General features: G+C 43.5%; 2 protein-coding genes across 2 annotated transcripts in view; both read left to right on the top strand.

Annotated features, from left to right (window-relative positions):
• LOC145402862 (uncharacterized) overlaps nucleotides 1–13,686 on the top strand; it is a 47,680-nt gene extending 33,994 nt beyond the window's left edge. The window contains exons 2-3 of the mRNA XM_080274770.1: nucleotides 6,361–6,488; nucleotides 13,440–13,686. Of these exons, the coding sequence (XP_080130896.1) occupies nucleotides 6,378–6,488; nucleotides 13,440–13,685 (357 nt within the window). The 5' untranslated portion in view covers nucleotides 6,361–6,377 and the 3' untranslated portion in view covers nucleotide 13,686. The remainder of the gene's footprint in view (nucleotides 1–6,360; nucleotides 6,489–13,439) is intronic.
• A 193-nt stretch (nucleotides 13,687–13,879) lies between these two features.
• Nucleotides 13,880–15,343, top strand: LOC145402861 (general transcription factor 3C polypeptide 6). Its single transcript, XM_080274769.1, has one exon. The coding sequence runs from the start codon at nucleotides 13,889–13,891 to the stop codon at nucleotides 14,360–14,362; it is 474 nt and encodes a 157-aa protein (XP_080130895.1). The 5' UTR covers nucleotides 13,880–13,888; the 3' UTR covers nucleotides 14,363–15,343.
• The last annotated feature ends 6,847 nt before the right edge of the window (nucleotides 15,344–22,190 follow it).

The following is a 22,190-nucleotide window of genomic DNA, read 5'->3' as shown; positions in this document are numbered from 1 at the left end:
CATCATTCGCTCCCTGTACATTCCACGTTCCAATAACCATGTCCTTTGTCCGGTCCTTGGTCGACATCGTTTGGTCAGTCCTTGTCCAAGGCTTGTTGTTTGTTTTTTTAGTTAGTTGTTTTCCGGGGAGGGGCACTAACTCTCCGCCAACCCTTTTAGTCGCCTTTTACGACAAGCAGGGATACTGGGGGAGTATTCTTGAAAAACCCCACTACCCCCAGGGGGTATATATATATATATATATATATATATATATATATACAGTAATCACTCTAATATCCGGATGCCCAATATCTGAACATCCCCACTATCCGGACATATGAATGTTTCATACTGTACTTTTTTCCATACTATACTTACCTCATTTCACTCTTTAATGTCCTTTATTGGTGTGAATAGGGTGTTAGGAGCTAGGCATGTGCAGTAGGAAGGTATTTTTCTGAGTTAGGCTAGGTTAGGGTCCATAAGTACCAGTCCAGGAGCCAGTCACCAGAATGTTTATTATTGTATGAACCTACTTCTAAACCCTCATTTTATGTTTCTTTTGCATTTATTTCAGTCATTTATTTGCCTTATTGGTGTGATTTGGGTCTTAAATAGGTGCTATGCATGTCCAGAGGGAGTTGTATAGGTGTTTCTCTGAGTTAGGGTCCATAAGTACAAGTCCATAAGCTGGGGCCCAATATCCAGACAGAACCAATATCTGGACCTACCTATGGCTCTATTACGTCGGATATTGGAGTGATTATTGTATATATATATATATATATATATATATATATATATATATATATATATATAATATATATATATCTATCTATCTATATACCTAGGCTGCTTCCCCCAAGGAAAGGGAGGTAGCCGAGACAGGATGACTCACTCTCCATTTACTCATCCATTCAAACACATTCATTCGCATCTTAGCCCCAAAGGGGAGAACGGACAGATCCTCACCGCACCACACCGCACAAGGGTCAACTGGGCAATGCAATCAGTGACATCCGCAGCAGGGCCCGACAGCAGAACTGGTTTACCCCTGCCACATCATAACAGACCCATCCCCTTACCCGCACCTGACCTGACTAGCTGATCAGACCAAATGCGGGAGAATATCCCCTCAGGGCTGCGTCATCACTTATTCATTCACAATTTCTCTCCATTTATTTCTGTCACGCACAGCCACTCTTCCTTGCTCAACAGACATCCCTCTCGCATCCAGCTCTCTCTTCACACTGTCCATCCATCCTATTCGTGGTCTTCCTCTCAGCCTTACACCTCTCACATCAGATCTAGTTATCTTTTTCACCAATCGCTCATTATCCATTCTCTCCATATATATATATATATATATATACATACGGTGTATATATACACATATAGATATATATATATATATATATATATATATATATATATATATATATATAGATATATATATTTATTTATATACAGTATATTTATATGAAATACCGGCCATGGCAACTCAGGTCGCCACCACACCCCCAGGAGGAGCCTACAGAGAGGTAGATTGTGCGCACTGCGTGTCTGGTTAATACAGACATAAGTTCACCAGAGCCGCGTGCCCCTATTCCCCAGAGTGCACCCGACAAGACCACCCCAGTCCAAGTGCACTACCTTTAGGGCGAGCTAGCCCTCACCAGGATCGGGGTGGTGCTGACTCTTCAGCTCCAGGCAGCACCCCAGCGACGGCCAAAAGCCGCTTCAAGCAAGAGACGTCCCATAGCCGCTCTGCCAATAAGGAGACAGCCCATAGCCGCTCCGACCAAAGAGCCACAGCCTATAGCTGGGCCCCAGTGATGGCCAAAAGCCACACACAAAAAAGGCCACAGCCTATAGCCGGGCCGCCAAAGAGGAGACGGCCCATAGCCGCTCTGTCAGGTGCTGCCTACACCCCCTGCAGAACCCATGACGCCCCAAAGCCACATGAGGGGAGAGACAGGTACGCCCCCTCTCCTTCTGCAGTTGCCTCGGAGGGCATGACACAGGCGACAGCCCATAGCTGCTCCTTGTCTGCACATCGGCCTCCACACGGGACTTCGGTGACGGCCTACTGCCGTGACGACAGGCAATCGACGGCCCATAGCTGTGCTTCGTCTGCATTCTCGTGAGGGAGTTGGGCCCTGGTGATGACCCAAGGCCACACCGACAGCGAAGGGACGGCCCATAGCTGCCCTCCGTCTGTTGCCCAAGGGAACCCAGCGATGGCCCATAGCCATGCTGGGGAGGGACGCCAAAGCCCCTCGCCCCCTGTGACTCCGCAGCACGAGGGCGACCTGCGATCAGCCCTGCCTACTGGCAGGAGCACAGGCCGTTGCTCTATTCACTTAGACCAAGGCAACCTCCAGGAGGAGGACTTCTGCCCCGAGGACTGGTGGAGAGGCCCTGTGTTATCCCTGGGCTCTTCTCTATCCAGTCAGCCCCCGAGGAGGACCTCCACCTGATGGACTCCGGCCGGGAGCGACACCGCAGCCCCAACCTGACAGCGACGCCACAAGAAGGAGACTGTAGCCAATGAGCCTCTGCGGGTGCCCTCGGACCCCAGGGCGGGACCTCACCCCTCCCCGACGAAGGCGACGCCCTTCCTCCACCAGGCGCCTGAATAAGTGCTTCCAGGATCTGTTTGGCCCAAGCCCTAAGGGCCAGACCCCAGTTTCCAGTCCCAATAATGAGGGCCCTTCACCACGCCCAGCCCAAACCCTCGACGAGAGACGATGTCCCTGCGAGTGGTCCCTTGGCCGTGGGACGAAGGGACTCCTGAAGGGACTCTGCCTACCCCAGGCCGACAACTGTGAGTCCCCAGGCCTCCCCGGCCTTCCCCTTTGCCCAGTCAGTGACATTACCTAACAGTGACGGTGATACATGGCTCCAACAGACCAACAGTGAGAGGCAAAGACTGTGCGGTATAAGTGAATTGTGGGATTCAATAAAGTGAGGAAAAACACCTGAGACAGTGCCTATCCATTCTGTGTAAGATGAGAGGCAAAACTCGGTGTCATTATTACAACTCTGTGTCAGTGTACATCCACCCTGTGTGAATCAAGAAACAGAAATTAGTAACATCACTCATAACCATCGTGAAACTGAAACCAGAGTCAAGTGTTAGAGTAAATATCCCTGAACTAGTAAAATCTACTGTATATTTTGCTTTCCCACTGGAAATGAGCCTCCTGTGCAGGGACTGGAAAAGTTGTGTATTGCCTCCCAACCCAGACTAAGACTCCTGTCTACTTAGTATCCTATGTGATACTCAAAAGTCATCTGCCAGCCTATGTATTAATTTTGTTTAGCATATTGTGTAAACTGTCTTCCTGTTCCATAGCAAAGAATTTGTCAATATACGTGTAAGGTTGTTTCCCTGTGTTTTTATGCCCTGTTCCTCTCATACTGTGTCTAAGCTCCGGTCTAGAAGGGGAACCCAGCTACACTCTAGGTGTTCTTATGACGGGAAGCCGACCCAAAAACACCTAGCATATCAATATATACTGTATACTTTACCACATTCATTTGGTGTATCAAAACCATTCATTACGTTAGTTATTAAGCAGTTTAACTCCATTATCAATTTTATTTAGTCTTTTTGCCTAAGATGTTATAATCATTATAGAGATAAGATTAACACTACTAGAGTGGGCTGACCTTGATCTCTGAAGGTTGCCATCCACAAGTCTCAGTCTGGATCAGCGTCTTCTCAAGTCACGGGCATGGTTTCACCCACTTTTTTTTTTTTTTTTTTTTTTTTTTTAAGGAAAAAGGAACCAAAGGATGAGCCCACAAAACGTTCCTTCCAAGAAAAAAGAAAAAATACAGAAGAGAGTTTATGATTATACAGCGTAATACTGTATTTCCTTAATACATAAACTGAAACATATAGTTTTTCTCTTTTTTTTATCATGATTTATTTCTCACATAAACATAGTTCATGAAGTTACTCATTATTTTATGATTGTTCAGTACTGCTGAGTTTCCGTATTGAGGGTAATGAAGCAGATGTGGTCTCATCTCACCGTGTCATGTGCGACGCATTACAACCCCCCCCCCCTCTCTCTCTGACTCCATGTGGGGGATCCTCCCTCTTACCCCAGGTAGGGTTGGGGAACACCCTCCCTCCCCTCCCACCCTCCTTTACACGTCAGTTCACCTCAAAACTGTGGACGGTCATAATACATCATATACATAAGGGCACTTATTATCTTCATGTAGAACAATGTAAATTATACCAATAATTAAGGTTGAAATGTCAGCCTTGCGAAATAGAGCATACATACAACAGACATCTTTCCTTAATGAAACTATATTGAGATTACTCCGCTTCACTCACGTGGACTGTTTCGAAGTAAATAATAACAGTGGTGCCACATCTCTTCAAACCCTTGTGTCCCTGTAACACACAGGAGTGCTGGCAGCTGTACATGATCATTAAATAAACACTTAAAATGATATGGGTTATTGTTTTACTCACCGGAAATGCATATAAGTGTGGATGGATTGTTGCAGGCAGGTACATCCAAGTCCAAGGGTAGGTCCAAGCCAGATAAATTCTTAGATAAAGTCCAGAAAAAAATTAAAAAGACCAGAAAATTTAGAAAAAATTCGCGTTGACGAGTTTGGAGTACAGTAATCCCCGTACTATCTGGATGCCCACTTACCGGACACTGTGTGGGCCTAGACCTTAGGAGCCCAAAAATGGCCAAAAAAAAGAAAAAAATCCCCCCCAAATCCAAATTTTTTCCCACCTGTAATTTGAAATTGCCGTGTGGCGCCAAACAGCTGGTTTACACCATGGCCCCTTCACCCCTTCCTTCCTCCCCCCTCCCCCCTCGCCTCTCAGGGTTGCCATTTGGTGTTTTTCATTACCAAATGTGGACCAATTTGGTAATGAAAAATTTGTTTGGTAATGAATCAGAATAATGCATTACCAAACGGATTTTTCACATGTATCAGGATACACAGGATGGAAATGGTGGATTGTTTGCTCTCTCTGATTAATCTCTTAGCCTACATAGCATGAAAATAATCAACATGCTGTTAATTGTAAGGAGAGTGATTACATGTATTTCCACTTGTATATATAATTAGTGAAGAATAAATTCTAGCTTTACGAGTTTGGTAATGAAAAGTTAAATTTAGTAATTGAGGAGTTTGGTAATGTGGCCATTGCGATCTGGCTCCCCGTCATCAACAGTTACTTCCTAACTTCGATGGTGAGTAGATGCTTATTGCAATGGAAGCCACACATGCTCGTTTTTTGTGAATAAACAGTGAATAAACTGCAATACCTCGCCACTGGACCACACGGGAATTTACAGTGTTTTGCAGTGTTAAGAAATTCAAACATAGAGTGCAAAGGATCAACTGTGAAGTGCATATTAGCTGTTGAAACTGGCGTGATGCAGTTAGGAACATTGCGCAGTGTTAAACAATTATAATTCACAGTGCAAAGAATTAAGTGCAGCACAACGCTGGAGTACTGTACTTGCTTCAAGAGCATTTTCACCACTGCCAGATCCTTAGAAAAGGCTGCCACTGACATGCTGTAAGTACCGTGGCTGAGGTACAGTCACTTCTACCTCCTCATTCTTTGGTTCTTTTTCATTTATTTCATGCTTTATGTCCATTATTGGTGTGAACAGGGTCTTAAATAGGTTTAAATAGGTGCTATGCATGTCTGGAAGGGAGTTTTTTAGGTGGCTTTCAAAGTTAGGCTGGGTTAGGGTCCTTAAGTACCAGTCTAGGAGCCAGGGGCCCACTTTCCGGACATGCCTTTGGCTCTGTTACATCGGATAGTAGAGGGATTACTGTACTATATTGGGATTTTCGGATTATTGGTGGTCGGATTGGAGGACATTTGCTGTATTTTGTAACCAGCCCACCTTTGGCAGTGGAGCTTTTCATGTTTATTAATTTTATGGGAAAGGCAATTTGTTGATTTTCAGAGACCCACATGCCATACTCCACTACACATTACAGCTTTTGAGGTTGTGGATGTTATGTCTCCATAACCATACTCCCTCTGATTGTCCTACTTCACACACAGTTAAGGCCCGTGGTAAAAGCCTTGGTAAGGCTCCAGGCTATCGATTATCAGGGCTGTAAGTCCCATAACCCCATCCCCATGCATCACATCTTAAAATAGTTTTATTTTGGTAAGAAGGCCACATTAGGTCATGCAAATTCACACACACAGCTTATGGCAAGGACCCAACCCAAATATATCCCCTTGTTCAGTATGTACAGCTTTAATTCTTCATAGCTTGTATAAGTAACTTTGCCTGTTGTGCATCTCTTCATAATAAGAAGTGCGTCATAACTAGTGATAGCATGGTGTACTGTACATTTCAGAGTGACGTGGACATAAAATGTCCGAGGAAGAGCTGTGTGAAAGTATAGAGTCCATCAAGCAGCAGCAGGCAGAGACCCGTGTGCGTCTCGACCTGGCTAATCAACACATCAGTACTTTGTTTACTCAGGTAATATGAACTTCATGTTTCATTCCTGTTATCACGGATAAAATATGCACTGTTATGAAAGTATGATGGATGTAAGCGGTAAATTAATAACCCATGGGGATGAAGTAAGGACCAGATGGAAAGGATTTCTTGAAAGTCTGATGAATGGTAATACTGTACAGTAGAGAGAGCAGAGCCACTGTAAATATGATTGGTTTTGGGACTGTGCAGAGAAGGAATGCAGTCCCAGGGAAGGTGACACTTGTACAGGTGAAGAACACTGTGAATCGCTGAGAAATGGGATAGCAGCTGGGGTTGATGAGATGTATGCAGAGATGATTAAGTGTAATGGAGAGAGCAGAATGAAGTACTTGGAGATATGTAAGAAGGCATGGATGAGTGAAACTGTGCCAGCAGAGCGGAAAAAGGCTGTGGTTGTACCCCTGTACAAAAATGAAGGTGAGTGAAGTGAGTGCAAGAATTATTGTGGCATAAGTTTATTGAGTGTTGTAGGGAAGGTATATGGAAGAATTATTATAGAGAGTAAGAGAGATCAGAAATCCTAGTGAGTGATGAACGTGGCATAAGTTTATTGAGTGTTGTAGTAAAGGTATATGGAAGAATTATTATAGAGAAAGTAAGAGAGAGATCAGAAATCCTAGTGAGTGATGAACATGGTAGCTTTAGGAGTGGCAGAGGATGTGTGGATCAAATATTTGCATTGAGGCATAGTGGAGAAGGCTTGTGAGAAGGAATAAGGTGTTTATGGCATTTATGGATCTGGAAAAGCATACGACAAAGTAGACAGAGAAGGATTGCGGAAGGTTTTGCGTATGTACGGTTTGGATGGTAAGCTGCTAGGTGCCGTCAAGAGTTTTAATGATGGTAGTGAGTCATGTGTAAGAGTAAATGGGCATTTAAGTGAATGGTTCACAATCAGTATGGACATGTGATGAGGTTGTGTGATGTCCCCTTGGTTGTTCAATATATAAATGGATGGGGTGATGAGAGAAGTAAAAACATGAGTAATGGAGAGAGTGTTGGCATTGGTAATGAATGGTGATGGATGGAATATCTCAAATTTATTGTATGCTGGTGATGCAGTACTAGTTGCAAGTACCGGACAAGAACTTGGTAGACAAGTGCTGAGAGTTGCTGATGTCTGTGAGTGTCATGCTTTGAGAGTAAATGTAGAAAAGAGTAAAGTGATGGTAATCGAGAGAGAAGGTGACTACCAGTGTGATGTTACAGTGAATGGAGAGAGACTGGAATTGGTGAGAGAGTTCAAATACTTGGGTACAATGATAGAAAAGAGAGGAAAATGCACAAAAGCAATGGAAATTAGACAGACACAAGGAAGTAAACTAGCTGGTGCTATGAAGGCTTTGATAAGAAACAGAGGCTTGAGTGTTGCAGCTGTGCAAAGAGTGTTAGTGCCAACTTTAACATATGGTTGTGAGACTATGATTTGGCATGAAAATCAAAAATCAAGACTGAGAGCATTGGAGATGAGACTGCTGAGGAATGTAAGTGGAGTACAGAGAGTGGGTAGGATACGAAATAATGTGACATGTAAAAGATGCAGAGCGAGGAAGTCTGTGGACACCAGAATCGAAGAGAGTGTGCTGAGGTGGTATGGTCATGTGGAGAGAGTGGATAACATTAGAGTGGTGAAAAAGGGGTATCTGGCCGAATTTGAAGGAGGGAGGAGGTGGAGTTCCTGTTTCATCAGCCCTCAGGACTAGTTCGTGACCATCCCCCTTTGCTGAACTTTTTCAGTGTCTCAGTAACACAGAGAGTTGGCCAGCATGCTCTCCAATACAAGTTTCTCTGTCAACACAAAACTACATGCACAGTACACTCTACACATCCTTTTCCAAAATTCAAAAATCATGGCAGCGCAACACGTGACCTCGGAGTCCCCAGGCGGGGGGGACCATAAATGCTCCCACCTTCCGCCTCTCTCCCGGTGATGACTCAAGCTGCCTGGAGCCACTGTCTGACTCTTCTTCTTCATTTCTGCAACATTCGCGGCCTTTCCTCTAACTTTCGCTCTGTTGAGCACCACCTCTCCTTCTCTAAACCTCACCTTGTTTTTCTGACTGAGACTCAGCTGTCTGAGGCATCTGACAACAAACCCTTTTCTGTATCCTCCTGCTTTCTCTATACTTATTTCAAAGCCAAAGGTGGCTGTTGTGTATATATGCGCAACGACTTATCTTGCTCTCGTGTTCCTGAACTCGATTCTTCTGAATTCATTACACTCTGGCTTTGGCTTTCCTGTCATTCTCTGACTAAATATACCTGCACTGTTTACTTATCCCTTATCTGCTGACTATCTAAAATTCTTCAAATATCTTACTTCTACGATGGAACACATTCTATCCATTTCCCCTTTCTCTGAAATTTCCATTCTAGGAGATTTCAATGTTCATCACCACCTTTGGCTCTCCTCTTCCTTCACTGATCCACCTGATGAACAAGCCCACATCTTTTCTGTCCTTAATGACTCAGAGCAGCTTGTACAGTTCCCTACCCGTATCCCTGACCGCCTCGGAGAGAGCTCCAACATACTTGACCTCTTCCTTACAACTAATCCTTTTGCTTACACTGTTAATCTTTTCTCTCCATTGGGCTTCTCCGATCACAACCTTATTACCTTAACCTGTCCGTTCGCTCCGGTACGGCCTGTGGACCCTCCAAAGAAACGTCGTCTGTGGCACTTTGGAGCTGCGGATTGGGAGGCCCTCAGGCAGTACTTCTTTGATTTTCCCTGGAAAGATTATTGCTTCCATGGCTGGGAGCCATGTGAGTGTGCCTTGCGCATTACGGAGGTTATTTTCTCGGGCATGGAAGCATACATTCCTTTCTCATATCCTTTGACTAACGCAAGAAAGCCTTGGTTTAATCACGCTTGTTCTAATGCTGTCCGCAACAAGGAGATGGCGTGTAAAAGATACCGGAGCCAACCCACCCCTGAATCACATCGTTTTTACATTTCTGCCTGGAATTGTGCTAAGTCTGTTCTTCACTCTGCTAAAAAAAATTCATCTGCACTAAATGCTCTCAACTCTCCAACTTGAATTCTTCCCTTTACTTCTGGCACCTTGTCAAAAACCTTTCTAACAACTTTACCTCGTCATCCTTCCCTCCTCTCTTCTACTCTGATGGTTCTGTAGCTATTTCTTCTACTGATAAAGCAGATCTCTTCGCACAGACTTTCTCCTCCAATTCCACCTAAGATGATTCCAGTGCTGTTCCTCCATCACTTCCCGCCTCTGACTTCCTCATGGCTGGCATTAAAATTTCTTCAGCTGATGTATTTTCTGCCATTGTTGGCCTCAGTACTAACAAGGCATATGGGCCTGATGGAGTCCCTCCTGTTGTCCTCAAGAACTGTGCTTACACCCTGCCTAGGCAAACTCTTTCACCTTTGTCTATCAACTTGCACCTTTCCTTCTTGCTGGAATTTTGCTCTCATTCAGCCAGTCCCAAAGAAGGGTGACCATTCCCAACCTTCTGACTATCGTCCAATTGCTTTAACATCATGTATCTCAAAAGTTTTCGAGTCAGTTCTTAATAGAAAAATTTTAAAGCATCTTTCCTATCACAACCTTCTTTCTGATCATCAGTATGGGTTCTATCAGGGACGCTTCACTGGCGATCTTCTTACCTACCTTTCAGGCTCCTGGTCATACTCCTTTCGGGACTTTGGCGAAAGCTTTGCCATCGCACTTGACATTTCAAAGGCTTTCAGTCGAGTGTGGCATAAATCTTTAATTTCTAAACTACCCTCTTAGGGTTTCTATCCTTTTGTCTGTGCCTTCATCTATAGCTTCCTTTCTGGTCGTTCTGTAGCCGCTGTTGAAGACGGCCATCATTCTTCTCCTAGATCTATCATCAGAGGTGTTCCTCAGGGCTCTGTCCTATCATCAACTCTCTTCCTTTTACTCATCAATGATCTTCTAAGCTGTACATCTAACCCTATCCACTCATACGTTGATGACTTCACCCTTCACCTTTCCATTTGGTTCCTGCAACGCTCATCTCAGCAGTTACTTCAACAAACAAGGGATGAAGCTATGGCACAACTAATGTCTGACTTGGCTCGGATCTCTGACTGGGGTAAAAATAATTTTGTTTTTAATGCATCAAAGAATCAGTTCTTACACCAATCAACCCGACAAAATCTTCCACAGGTATACCCACTAATGTTTGATAATATTCAGGTTAATCCTGCATCATCCTTGAACTATCTTGGGGTTTCATTCACTCGGGACCTGTCTTGGAAAGATCATATTACATCTCTTGTCAAATCTGCTTCTAAGAGATTGGATGTGCTAAGCCGACTCCGTTCCTTCTTTACCCCTGCACAATTGTTGACTCTATTCACGGGTTTTATCTGCCCCTGTATGGAGTACAACTTTCATGTGTGGGGAGGCTCCCCACATGCAGCTCTTCTCAATATGGTGGAGTCAAAGGCTTTTCATCTCATTAACTCTCCTCTTACTGGCTCCCTTCAACCTCTGTCTCTTCGCTGCACTGTTGCATCTTTATCTCTTTTCTGTCGCTGCTTCAATGGTCACTGCTCCTCTGAACTGTCTGCTTGCATTCCTCCACTTCTACAGCGAGCACATAGAATCCATCTAGCAGCAAACTCTCATCCCTTTTCTGTCCAACTCTCTAATGCAAGAGTTAACCATTACTCCTAGTCCTTCATTTATGCAACAGGTTAACTCTGGAACTGTCTCCCTCTGTCTGTATTTCCTACTAGCTATGATCTCCAGTCTTTCAAACATAGTGTGCCCAGGCATCTCGAAATGATCGGATCTTGAATTTGGCTTTCTCTTGTATTTTGTTTTTCTCTTGAGAAGGAACAGTAAATGCAGGCTCATGGCCTTTGGTTCCTTCTCCCTAGCCAAAAAAAAAGGGGGGATGGGGAAGATGGAGGGATATGGTGGATGAGTGTGTGAGGAAGAGAGGTATGGAAGTTGATGAGGCTGAGGGACTGACAAGAGATCGAGCTGGCTGGATGAATGTTGTGAGAAATGCATGATCAGGGATTTGGCTCCCCTTTTGAATGTGACAGCGTCTGGATTGACAATTGGATACGTTTATGTGAAGCTGCAGAATGTGGTGAAAATTTTTTGGCGTATCATAATGAGCTAGGATTTGGGGGGCGTGATTGATGAGTGAATGGTGGCCCATTGAATTGGGCATACTTGGGCTGTTTGGATGTTGCAACTCCTCACCCTGCCTTAGGGTGGGAAAGGAGATCCTGATGATAATGATGATGATGTACCATGATAAAGTACATGGCTTGATATTTATGCAAAAGCCAGTGAGATACAGAAGTCTATGTAAATTGTTGGACTGCAGTCATTTTCTAAAGTTGAAGCACATAGCTACTGAATTTCCTTCTGCTTACATACAAAAATTGTGATGTAGCTACTGTTTATGTATTTCTGGCTTTATAGGTATCTAACACCTTACATACTGCACAGTAAATCCTTGTTATAAGTCCCTTGCTGCCTAGTAAATGATGAACGGGGTAAAAAGTCTAGATAAGTAGGGTAGAAACTTAACTTCAGTGGAGTTGGTAGTCTTGATTAGCTTGGTAAAAACTCTTAGATGGACAGAGTAGAAGCATTACTCAAGCAGATTAGAAACACACTACTGGAGCTTGGTTTAAGCACTACACGAGCAGGGTAGAAACATTATAAAAGGAGAGAAGAAACTTTAGATGAGCAGGGAAAATACTCCATAATGATGTTGGGTAGAAACCTGTAGCAGTCCAATGGAAGACCATGTGTTATGTAGGGAATGGATGTTAGTTTTGCAGCAAAACATATACTTCTCTTCTAAAGTAGCTTAATGATGAATTGTGGAGATTAAAATATTGGGTTCCATATAAGATGTGTTCTGTGTCAAGTTAAAACCAGTATCTTTTCCGAGGTGTTCCATAGTAACTCATAATGGATATACTAGTGTACTTACAATCTCACAATAAAAAAATCTAAATCACTTGTATGACTTACAGGGAGTATATTTCAACATGCTGATGGCTTGCTGTGAAGTACATTAGACCTTGCTGTAACACATTCCACCAATTTGGTATCACTTAACAACTCATGTTTGATTTTTAATTTCCATGCCTTGTGATACAGGTACCCATATGAAAGTACAATTGTCTTGTCATGTGAGTTATTATTTTGAAGGTTTGGGTCCCAGGCACTGTTTTTTAAACAGCTTTTGCCATGTTATTATTGACCTTTTTAGTAATGTATTTTGTTTCAGTACATGATATACAGTATGGTAGTAGGTAATGGCAGCTGTCATCCACTCACTTGTTGTAGTGCTTCCTGCTTCTTCCTTCACCGTATCATTCTTTTTCTGTGTCTGTCCTCCCCTCTTCCTTTGTCTCCCATCTTTCTTGTCACATTTTATGACTCTCCTTTCAGATGGCTTTACACTGAGTGGCAGTACTAATGGTTTCCTGCAAGTCAGGAAACCATTTACAACACTGGTGGTAACCATGTAACCAACCCGTACGTGTTCCCTACGTTTCAGCAAGTGGGTTGGCGGAGGTTTAGTGCCCCTTCCCGTAAAACAGCTAACTCGGAGACAACCACCCCTATGGAGTGTGTCTGTTGATAGATAAATAGAAGTCTCTTATTTTTACTTTCTGCTGTCTGTTTTGAGTTAAGTCTACAATAAGTTAATGAAAAATTGCCTGTTGAAGATCAGTTACCTGTAAAGCTGATTTGCCACTTATCCCAGTTTACAGTATCTGTTGTATTGAAAGGTTTTAGTGATTTGAAACACATCAGTGACTAATACTGAGGGCAGCAAGCACCACTGTCTGCCTGTAGTATTTAAACAATAAGCTTGACCTACTGGTATGCAAGTTATGTAGACATATTTTCTTATATTCATATTTTATCAATACAATATAATTTTTTTCATTTTCAGGTACAAGATCTAGAAGTTCAGTTTAAAACTGCCATTAGGAACAAGAAACATTCAGCACGCTACAATCTCAGGCAAAAACTGGCAGTGATCATGGGTCTGAAAATAGTCTACCTCAATTACTGTTCAGTGAAAACCCAGGAATTGGAACGAATCAACCAGAAACTTTATGCAATGGTTGGTCGAAATGACGAGGAAGCAATGGATACTGATGCTAATGAAGAATCCAATTTGGCAAACTATTCATGATGGTTCTGTAATAGTTCGTGGCCTGTATAATTGCAAGATTAACCTGAAAGACTTAGTTGGCTCGTAGTAACACGAACATTGTTAATGTGTGTTGTGATTGTTAACTGTTTAAGTATATAATGTACTGTTTTCTTTACATTTCATCATATATTTATTAAATCCAGGAGCCCTTTTCTTAGGCTTGCACAAACTGTCTCAGCAAAATGGAATCAGATGAGGAAGAGGAGACTTTGGTCATGGTGGAATTACATGGTGTTATAGACTCAGAGATATTTGCAAAAGACTCCTTTGACAAGTTTAAAGTGTTGGCCATTGACTCAGATCGTCCCATCTTACAAGTGGAGAATTTTGTGTTCTCTGGTGAGTATGAACACACGATGGGGACTGCAGCTTTCTTTGAGGAGGATGAAAAGAAACTGAAGTGTGATCCAGTTTTCTGTAAGAAGCCACCCAGAATGCTGAAGTACATTTGCAAGACCAACAAGAAGTTAACCATGAAGAGAGTTTTCATATCAGAGAAGCAGGCAAAATGTGGTGATGTAGAAGAGGAAAAGCAAGAAGAGACTATTGCATGCATTTCTAATGAAGTTGTGGAAGATCACCAAACTGAGGGATCGGCTACAGACCTGGATGCAAGTAACAACAGTATTCCCATGAAGGACTCAGAAGATATGTAGTGAGGCTTCATTATTAAATTTATTTTCATGTTTTTTACTACTATATATCTTTCCTGCTGTGAGACTTTAAGTACAGTATAAAATGAAGGATCACTTAAGCAGTTAATATCTCATGAGCCTCGTATCCCCTGCAGGACCTCAATAACCTCGTCAGTATGGTTATGTAGGCTTTTATGATATTCTTTTGCCACCTGGAAAATATTTAGTTAGCTTGGGAGAGATTTCTAGTTATGAAGGGATTAATAAAGGGTGCTGCATCTCTGACCACTTTAGGTTAGAAAGTCACTCCTGAATTGATTAGCAGTGTCTGGAAGTAGTAAGAATAAACCAGTAACATATATTACTGGATTGAAGGGGATAATTGATGATCTGTGCTGAAAATGTCCATGATAACTTTTGTTTTCATCATTATTTACAGTATTCTCTATATGCTTGTAATGTATGCAGTGTAGTGCTGTAACTCTTCTTTACTCCACACTTATAGTACACATACTTTTCTCATGAGTGTTTTATTTCAGTATGTTAAGTATGGGATTAATCATATGGTCACTTTCAGCTTAGGAAGGACATCTTAGACAAAAGGGCTCAAAAACTGTCTCCACCATTATTCTCTGCAAAGCAACTTGGTTTACTTTCAAATGGCTACCACCATATGTATATATTTAAATACAGGCAAACTCCAGTTTAACAATATAGTTGGTTAAGTAAAAATCCATTGCTGGGTTGGGTATTGTAAATCAGCCCTTGGGTATTGTAAATCAGGGCTGATTTAACATGTAAAGTATAGGGATGCATTTTTGAACCTTGGGTTTTCCTCCCAACCAAGTCCTAAACCCACCCAGGTGAGTCCAAAAACAAGTTGATAGGCAATCTGTACAAGAAGCTGACTTAAGCCTAAAACCAGTGCCCGTCTCTCTTGTACTGGAGAATATGATCATCTTGTATTCAAACTTGGTAGAGGAGAAGCAGCGGCACTGTATTCAGTCTCACCATCAGACGGTCCCTGGACAATTAAATAAACATCTGTTATGCATAATAATAATGTATGAATGACAGAATCGTCCAAGGTGCTGATTGTTGTGACGGAGAATTGTTGATATTTTGACGGGGAATTCTCTTGGCGGGGAATGTGATTGATGATGCGATCGAGATAACCTTTTCAGCGGACCCTCTTATTTTGTTTTTGTTACTGTTCTGGTTGCTGAGCTCCTTTATTTTCTTCATTCTTATTTTCCAACATTTATTTAGAAATTACTTCATATTTTCAAAGCATTTTCCCTTGAACAGCCCAAATGTAAACACATGATTTATTGATGTCACAGTTTTCATCAATGCAGGAAATATTTACTGTTTATGGCTTTCATGATTATTAATATTTATTTAAAATTATTATAATTTAAAAGATAGATTAGATGTTCAGTGGTCAAACACAAAATATTCTTTGTTGAGTCACCTAGTTGTCCACACTGTTTTGTACTTCACCCGATGGGCAAGAATCTGTACCCTAAATGACAGTGCTCACTCCACCTATGACTAAAAACACATTAATAAAAAATATAAGCTGTTTATAAATCAACCTAAACACAAAATATATCAAAATCGGTAAAAAAATATAAAAACCCATCGTTAAACCGAGGCTCGGCCATCGTTAGGCAGGGTAGGGTGGTATTTCTACCCCCATCTCTAATCTGGGATACTGTATTGGGGTTTGCCTGTATATATTTAGCTCAGACAGGGCCTTGTAGACTAGAGGGAGTTAAAAAATCTTGAAATATCTTTTACTTCATATGATGGATGGGTGGATGCAGAGACCACTCAAGGTAAGTTTCGTTTCTCATAATTCATTCACTGTGATGATGTGTTTTTCATTGGAAGTGGGCTACCACCAGACAGTTTTATAAATAATTAGTTTTTTTTTTCCCCCCCAAGTTTGAAAGGTTTATCTTGAGGTGAATTAAATTACTGTACAGTATCTGTTGGTGTTATAAAAAGATCATCAGATGGAAAGGGTTAATCCACTGATCCAACATTCAGCTTGCTACTGTTGCTTGTTTTTCTACATCATCAGATTAGTACCAATTATGTACACCATACATCCTGTCTAAAAGGCATCAGAGTGTTTCTGATCTAAAAATACGATACTTTTTTTAATCATTATTATTACCTCATTAATAACTTCATGCCCTTCCAGAATGGTACCCAAATATACTCATTGCCCCTTGTAACTTGACCTTGGCCTTGAATGCCATTTTGACCCTCCAGTTTAACAATATCTCTTGAAATATCAGTTGCTCCAAATTGCCTCAAAGTCCTTCCCACTTGATGCATCTTCTACTTACATATTGTTCTTAGTTATGATACAGTTCAATTCATTTCATAAGTGGTAGCACTGTCATTGTTTCCATTTGATACTGTGTTATACTCTCTTACCTAATACTATTGTTGTCATGTATTTCTTTAACCACAAGTATATATAAGAGTGCAAATTACCTGTGCATGTATTTGAAGATTACAAAGGTAAGAGCTGCAACTTGCTATAAGACATTGCTTGAAATAAAATCACAGATGGATGCATTAGTATCTTTATAGAGATGCACTGGTGTGAAAAGCATGTTTTTGTTGTGTTTTCATTCATAGGAGGTTTTGAAGATACTGAATGCACTCATACCATCAAGCACTGATGCAACGAGGGATTCATCCCAGCACACCCACTCAGCTGAGGAGTTAGATGCTGTAACCCTGTTGGCCTCAAATTATCTATCTATACATCTGTAGCCCGACGCCCTAATCCTGCAAAGGGTGGCAGCAGACAAAAATGCCTCCAAATCGCTCTGTCACCCACCATTTGACTGCCCTCCCCCCAACTCACCCCCTCTCCTTCATATACCTCTCAACTCCATCCCTTCACCTCATTCTCAGTCTTCCCCTCCCTCTCTCTTCCTCCACTTTGCCTACATACACCCTCTTAGTCCGTCTTTCATTCTCCATTCTCTCCACATGTCCAAACCACCTCAGTGTATTTTTCCTAATTTTCTCAGCCACATCCACATCCACCCCACAACATTCCTTCACTTCTTCATACGTCAACCTGTTCCTCCATGTCACTCCACATGCTCTTTTCAAATAACTTATTTCCACTGCTCTCACTCTTGACTTGTTCCCCTCTAGCAAGGTTCATGCCTCGCTTCCATACGTCAGGGTAGGGATCACAATACTGTCATGCAGTGACTTTTTAACTTCCATATTCACCTCCCTATTTCTTATCACTGCTTTCAGTGAACCGACAACCTTCCTTCCATGCTGTACCTTTTCAAGCACTTCATCTCCAAAAGGTCCATCCTTACTCATCACACTACCCAAGTACCTGAATGCACTCACATTCTCCATATCCTCACCATCCAACCTCACTGTGCATTCTGTGACTTCATTGCTCTCAGACACCATAACTTTACTCTTGTTTACATTCACTTTCAGATTCCTCTTCCTACACACTTTCCCAAATTCATTCACCAAACCTTGCAACTCCCATTCATCTTTACTCAACAATACTGCATCATCAGCAAACAGCAACACCGGAATCTTCCACATCTCACCCTCATTCATATATAACCCTTAAAAGGTTATCATAAAAAAAAAAAAAAAAGTAACCAAACATACAGTATATTTCCCCTTTCCCTTGATCATTTTTCTGCATGGATAGGTTTAAGATCAGTCTTTCATTTTTTTCCAGTTTCTTAGAGTCAGTAGAAGGGAGGAAGAGGGGATGAGGCTGTTTGGGTTGGACACATGGGTTAGGTGCTTCCACATCCTCCATTGAAAGAAAAATGACCAGATTTTCATAGACCGCTCTCACTTCTCGTAGTTCCTATTTATTCAGGTGGGTCAAACTACTCAGGTGGAATACTTCTGTAGGGATTCAGCGTACTCTGATGGGAAGTTCAGTATTCCGTTGTGAAGGTAATCTGTGCATTGGAAGAACCATTCTGGTTTAATTTTTGAGGGATGAAGTTGTTCAGTATTGTTTCATTTATTTGGGGGATGTTCTGTAGTTTGTTGTCATGTGTATAAACACATCTTCAAATACACTTTGTTGGAAGTCATTAACCCTCCAATTGCTGTGAGGTAGCACATTTGTGTTCATCCCAGGCTGGCTCTAGGACCATTTTTTCACATTTTGAGAATTTCTTTTTCTTACAGATGTGAAGAGAATCATGTGGTGCACCTTGCAATGTGTTTTTTATCTCTAGAAAGCCATCTTGTGATTCGAGGAAATATAAAATTACTGCACATGTGCCAATAACATATAAACATATGGGCAAAAACATTCAGGATAAACTGACCCCCTGAGTGCTTGAGATGGTAGAGTGGAATTGTGTAAACATATCAGTGACTATCATTCCCTTTGCATAACTATTCACAGTACTTTTATAGGTGGCACTCATTTGACTCCACTGGCATTGGCACTGGAGGGCACTGCTTGATGCTATCGGGGTCAATAATAGAAATACAGAACTCAGTGGGAGATATAGCACTCAAGGTTTCTCCTGTTCATTTGGCACTGCACTTGCCAGTGGGCATGCATAGCTGCAGTATTTGTAGATGTGGTGGTTGCACAAAAACAACTTCACAAAATTTAGAACAAAACTATAAGAATAGTTAATAACCCTGCAGTTCAAGTCCAACTGTTATAGATTCTTTTATGGATGGAGGACACCAGTAATCTGGTGTATGGATTTTTTCTTACTCATTTGTTTTTCCTTCATTTGTTCCGTTATTTAACCTGAGGGGTCCCGTTGACGTATGGATACTTCACCACGTTTTGTCACGGTGACACCCGTTGACATATCCATGTGTTTTGCAATTGCAAGGTCTGTCATTTGCATATTTTTCAAATTTCACACTTGATTTTTGTTATGTATACAAGGGACACCTTCCTCTACCCGATGACAGGTAGGGACAATGCCTTACCCTGCGTGACCTCCCCCCCCACATGCCATTGTCTCGGCAACTCACCTGTTACCAGTAACCTGGCCAGTAAAGACATGTCGCGCCATGGTACGAAATTCAAGGCGAGAGTGATTCCTCAATTGATGACAATGTGGAGGACAAAGTTTACATGATGCCAGAGGAAGAAATTGAAATACCTGCCGCCACTGGACCGGCCACCCTACCACCAAGCTGTCACCTCACCACCACCCCAGGAGGACACCACGGGGCCGGGTCACCGAGAGTTCAACCTGGGGCAAGAAGGACATCGGTGTCCCCATCCTGAGTCCCTCTACCCCTCAACCGCCCCGAAGGAAACTACGCCGGCGGAAGACACAACCCTGCGGGCGGGACAGCACTCACTAGGTTCGGGGTGGGACTGAACTAGAGTCAGTCCCAAGCAACAGCGCGGTATGGCCTCGGTACCTACCGGGGAGGGTTCGGCCACTGTACGCCCCTCGGTTGCTTTCCCCCTGTAGCGCCGCCACATCGGCCACTGTACGCCCTTCAGCTACAGCCACATCTGGACAAGGCCTCGGAGTGTCAGCTATTGAGTGCACTCTGGCAAAGGCCTCGGAATGTCAGCTATTGAGCGCACTCCAATTGGCAAAGGCCTCGGAGTGTCAGCTATTGAGCGCACTCCGACTGGCAGAGAGAGGAGGAGTGGAACCGCGACATCGGCCACCGTACGTGTTGGGGAGGGTTCGGCCACTGTACGCCCCTCATCCACTACCTCCTCCTACGGGAGTACTACCTCCGGAGTGTCAGCTATTGAGCGCACTCCGGTTGGAAAAGGAAGCAGGAGTGGAACCACGATATTGGCCACTGTACGTATCGGGGAGGGTTCGGCCACTGTACGCCCCTCATCCACTGCCTCTTCCTCTTGCGGGAGTAACACAGCCACATCGGCCACCGTACATCCTGTTACTTCCCGTGGGGCAGGCAGAGCTGCGGTATCGGCCACTGTACGTGCCAGGGAGGGTGTAGCCTCTGTGCGCCCCTCATCTGCCCCTTCCTTCTTCAGGAGCAGCACCACCACATCGGCCACTATGCGTGTGGGGGAAGGGTTGGCCACTGTACACCCTTCAGCTGTGGACCCTGGAGATCACGGAGCCGCCACATCCGCCACTGTACGTTTGGGGGAAGGATCGGCCACTGTACATCCTTCATCTGTGATCTCTGAGGTCCTCCTGGAGAAGGAGGTCCCTTGCGCGGCTGGCCTTTCACCTCTCGGCTGCGTGGGAGGCCCCTCTCTTACTTCCTCCAGGTGTGGTTCCCCTGAGGTACTACCGGAGTGGTGGCGCGGCCCTGTATCGGCCCTGCTGCCTACACCTGGTCGGTCCCGGTCTCTGACGGACGCCAGAAAAAAGAGGTGCTACAGTCTGCCCCTGACGGCGCCCTTCCCTAAAGGCGACCGCAGCACTCAGGCTCCTAGACCAGGCCGGCAGGCCCCAGAGTCAGGCCACTTGGGCTCTACTCCCCCACAACTCTCCGCCCGGAAGAAGAGGCGACAGGCCCGCCTCCTGCAGCTGTTCAGCCCCAGTCCCGAGGGCCGCCCTTCAGGTCGAGGCCCCCAATTCAGAGGGCCTCCCTGCATCCCACCGACGAGGCTCCAACACGAGGACGTCTCAGGTCGAGGCCCCCAAACGGGAGAGCCTCCCTGCACCCCCCTGACGAAGGAACCCTGGGCAGTGACACCCCTACAGGTAGTCCACTGTCTCCTGCAGGAGGGCTCCCCAGTAGAGCCCCTTCCCACGCCCGGGCATCTCTTGTGTTAAGCCCAGGAAACAAGGGCCAGCAGTGACTGAAGTGTATCTCTTGTGTCGTAGAAAACCACAGAGACGGGAGTGAACAGTGACAGTGAAAGAGTGAGGCCAAAATAATATCAGTAACACACTGAGATGAATACCCAGGCAGAACAGAAAAGACTAGTGAACACGGACATAGAACCTGAGCGCGAGGAAAAGCCATAAGTCTGTGAGCAGTGTCCACGCGACTAAGTAACTTCCTCGAGTGTTGCGGCTCGCGCTCTAATCAATTATAGTAATGTTCACTCTCTCGACTCCAGGCCCTCTCCATCTATAGTACATCCGGTTGAGACTTAAATACTAATTTTACCTATAGACACAATACGGTTATATAGAACTTACAACTCACCACCGAGTTACAATTACAGAACTCTACTCTCTGCCTGTGCTGTGTGATACATATTGGGAAGCTAACTCTGTAAACTTGTCTCCATTATATCCTGTAACTCTGTATTGTAACAGTGTATTGAAATAAGCTAATAGATGTGTTAAGGTGTACTGCCTAGTTTTTATGCCCTGTTCCTTTGTAAGTGTTTTATTTCCGGTCCGGAAAGAGGACCCCGCTCAGTTGCGAGCATTTCTAGTCCGAGAAGTCGAGCTAAAAACGCCCCGCATAACAGAAACGATCAGAAGTGATGAGGAGGTAACGTCGCCAAGGAAGGTGCGGTATGTTGATGTGTTTGTGAGTGAAATAACGCTTATATCGTCTATATTATTGTGTGAAAACCAATATACTCTCGTACTACATATGAATTAGTACCAAATAAATAAATACCTACCTATTCTGAGTGGTTTGAAAACGTTACCCCTCCCATAGAAAACATCTTCTCTGGAGCTGGGCTCGAGAGAAGACGGTACCAGATGAGAGAAAAGTCATCTGTACAGGGCATTTCTAAGCTCAGGTGAGCATTTTCTAAATTTTCGATGTTCTTCATAAAAAGCTGGGTTTTAGCCAAAAAAAAAAAAAAAAAAAAAAAAAAAATTGCCAGGTTTGGGGGGGTCATTGGTGAAAAATCTGCTGGGGTGAGATGGGT

This window comes from Coenobita brevimanus, chromosome 59, assembly GCF_032717465.1.
Source record: "Coenobita brevimanus isolate Jiangsu-jjx chromosome 59, ASM3271746v2, whole genome shotgun sequence".
Lineage (NCBI taxonomy): Eukaryota > Metazoa > Arthropoda > Malacostraca > Decapoda > Coenobitidae > Coenobita > Coenobita brevimanus.
Note: the sequence above shows the minus strand (reverse complement) of the source record. Positions and strands in the feature narration are given on the sequence as shown.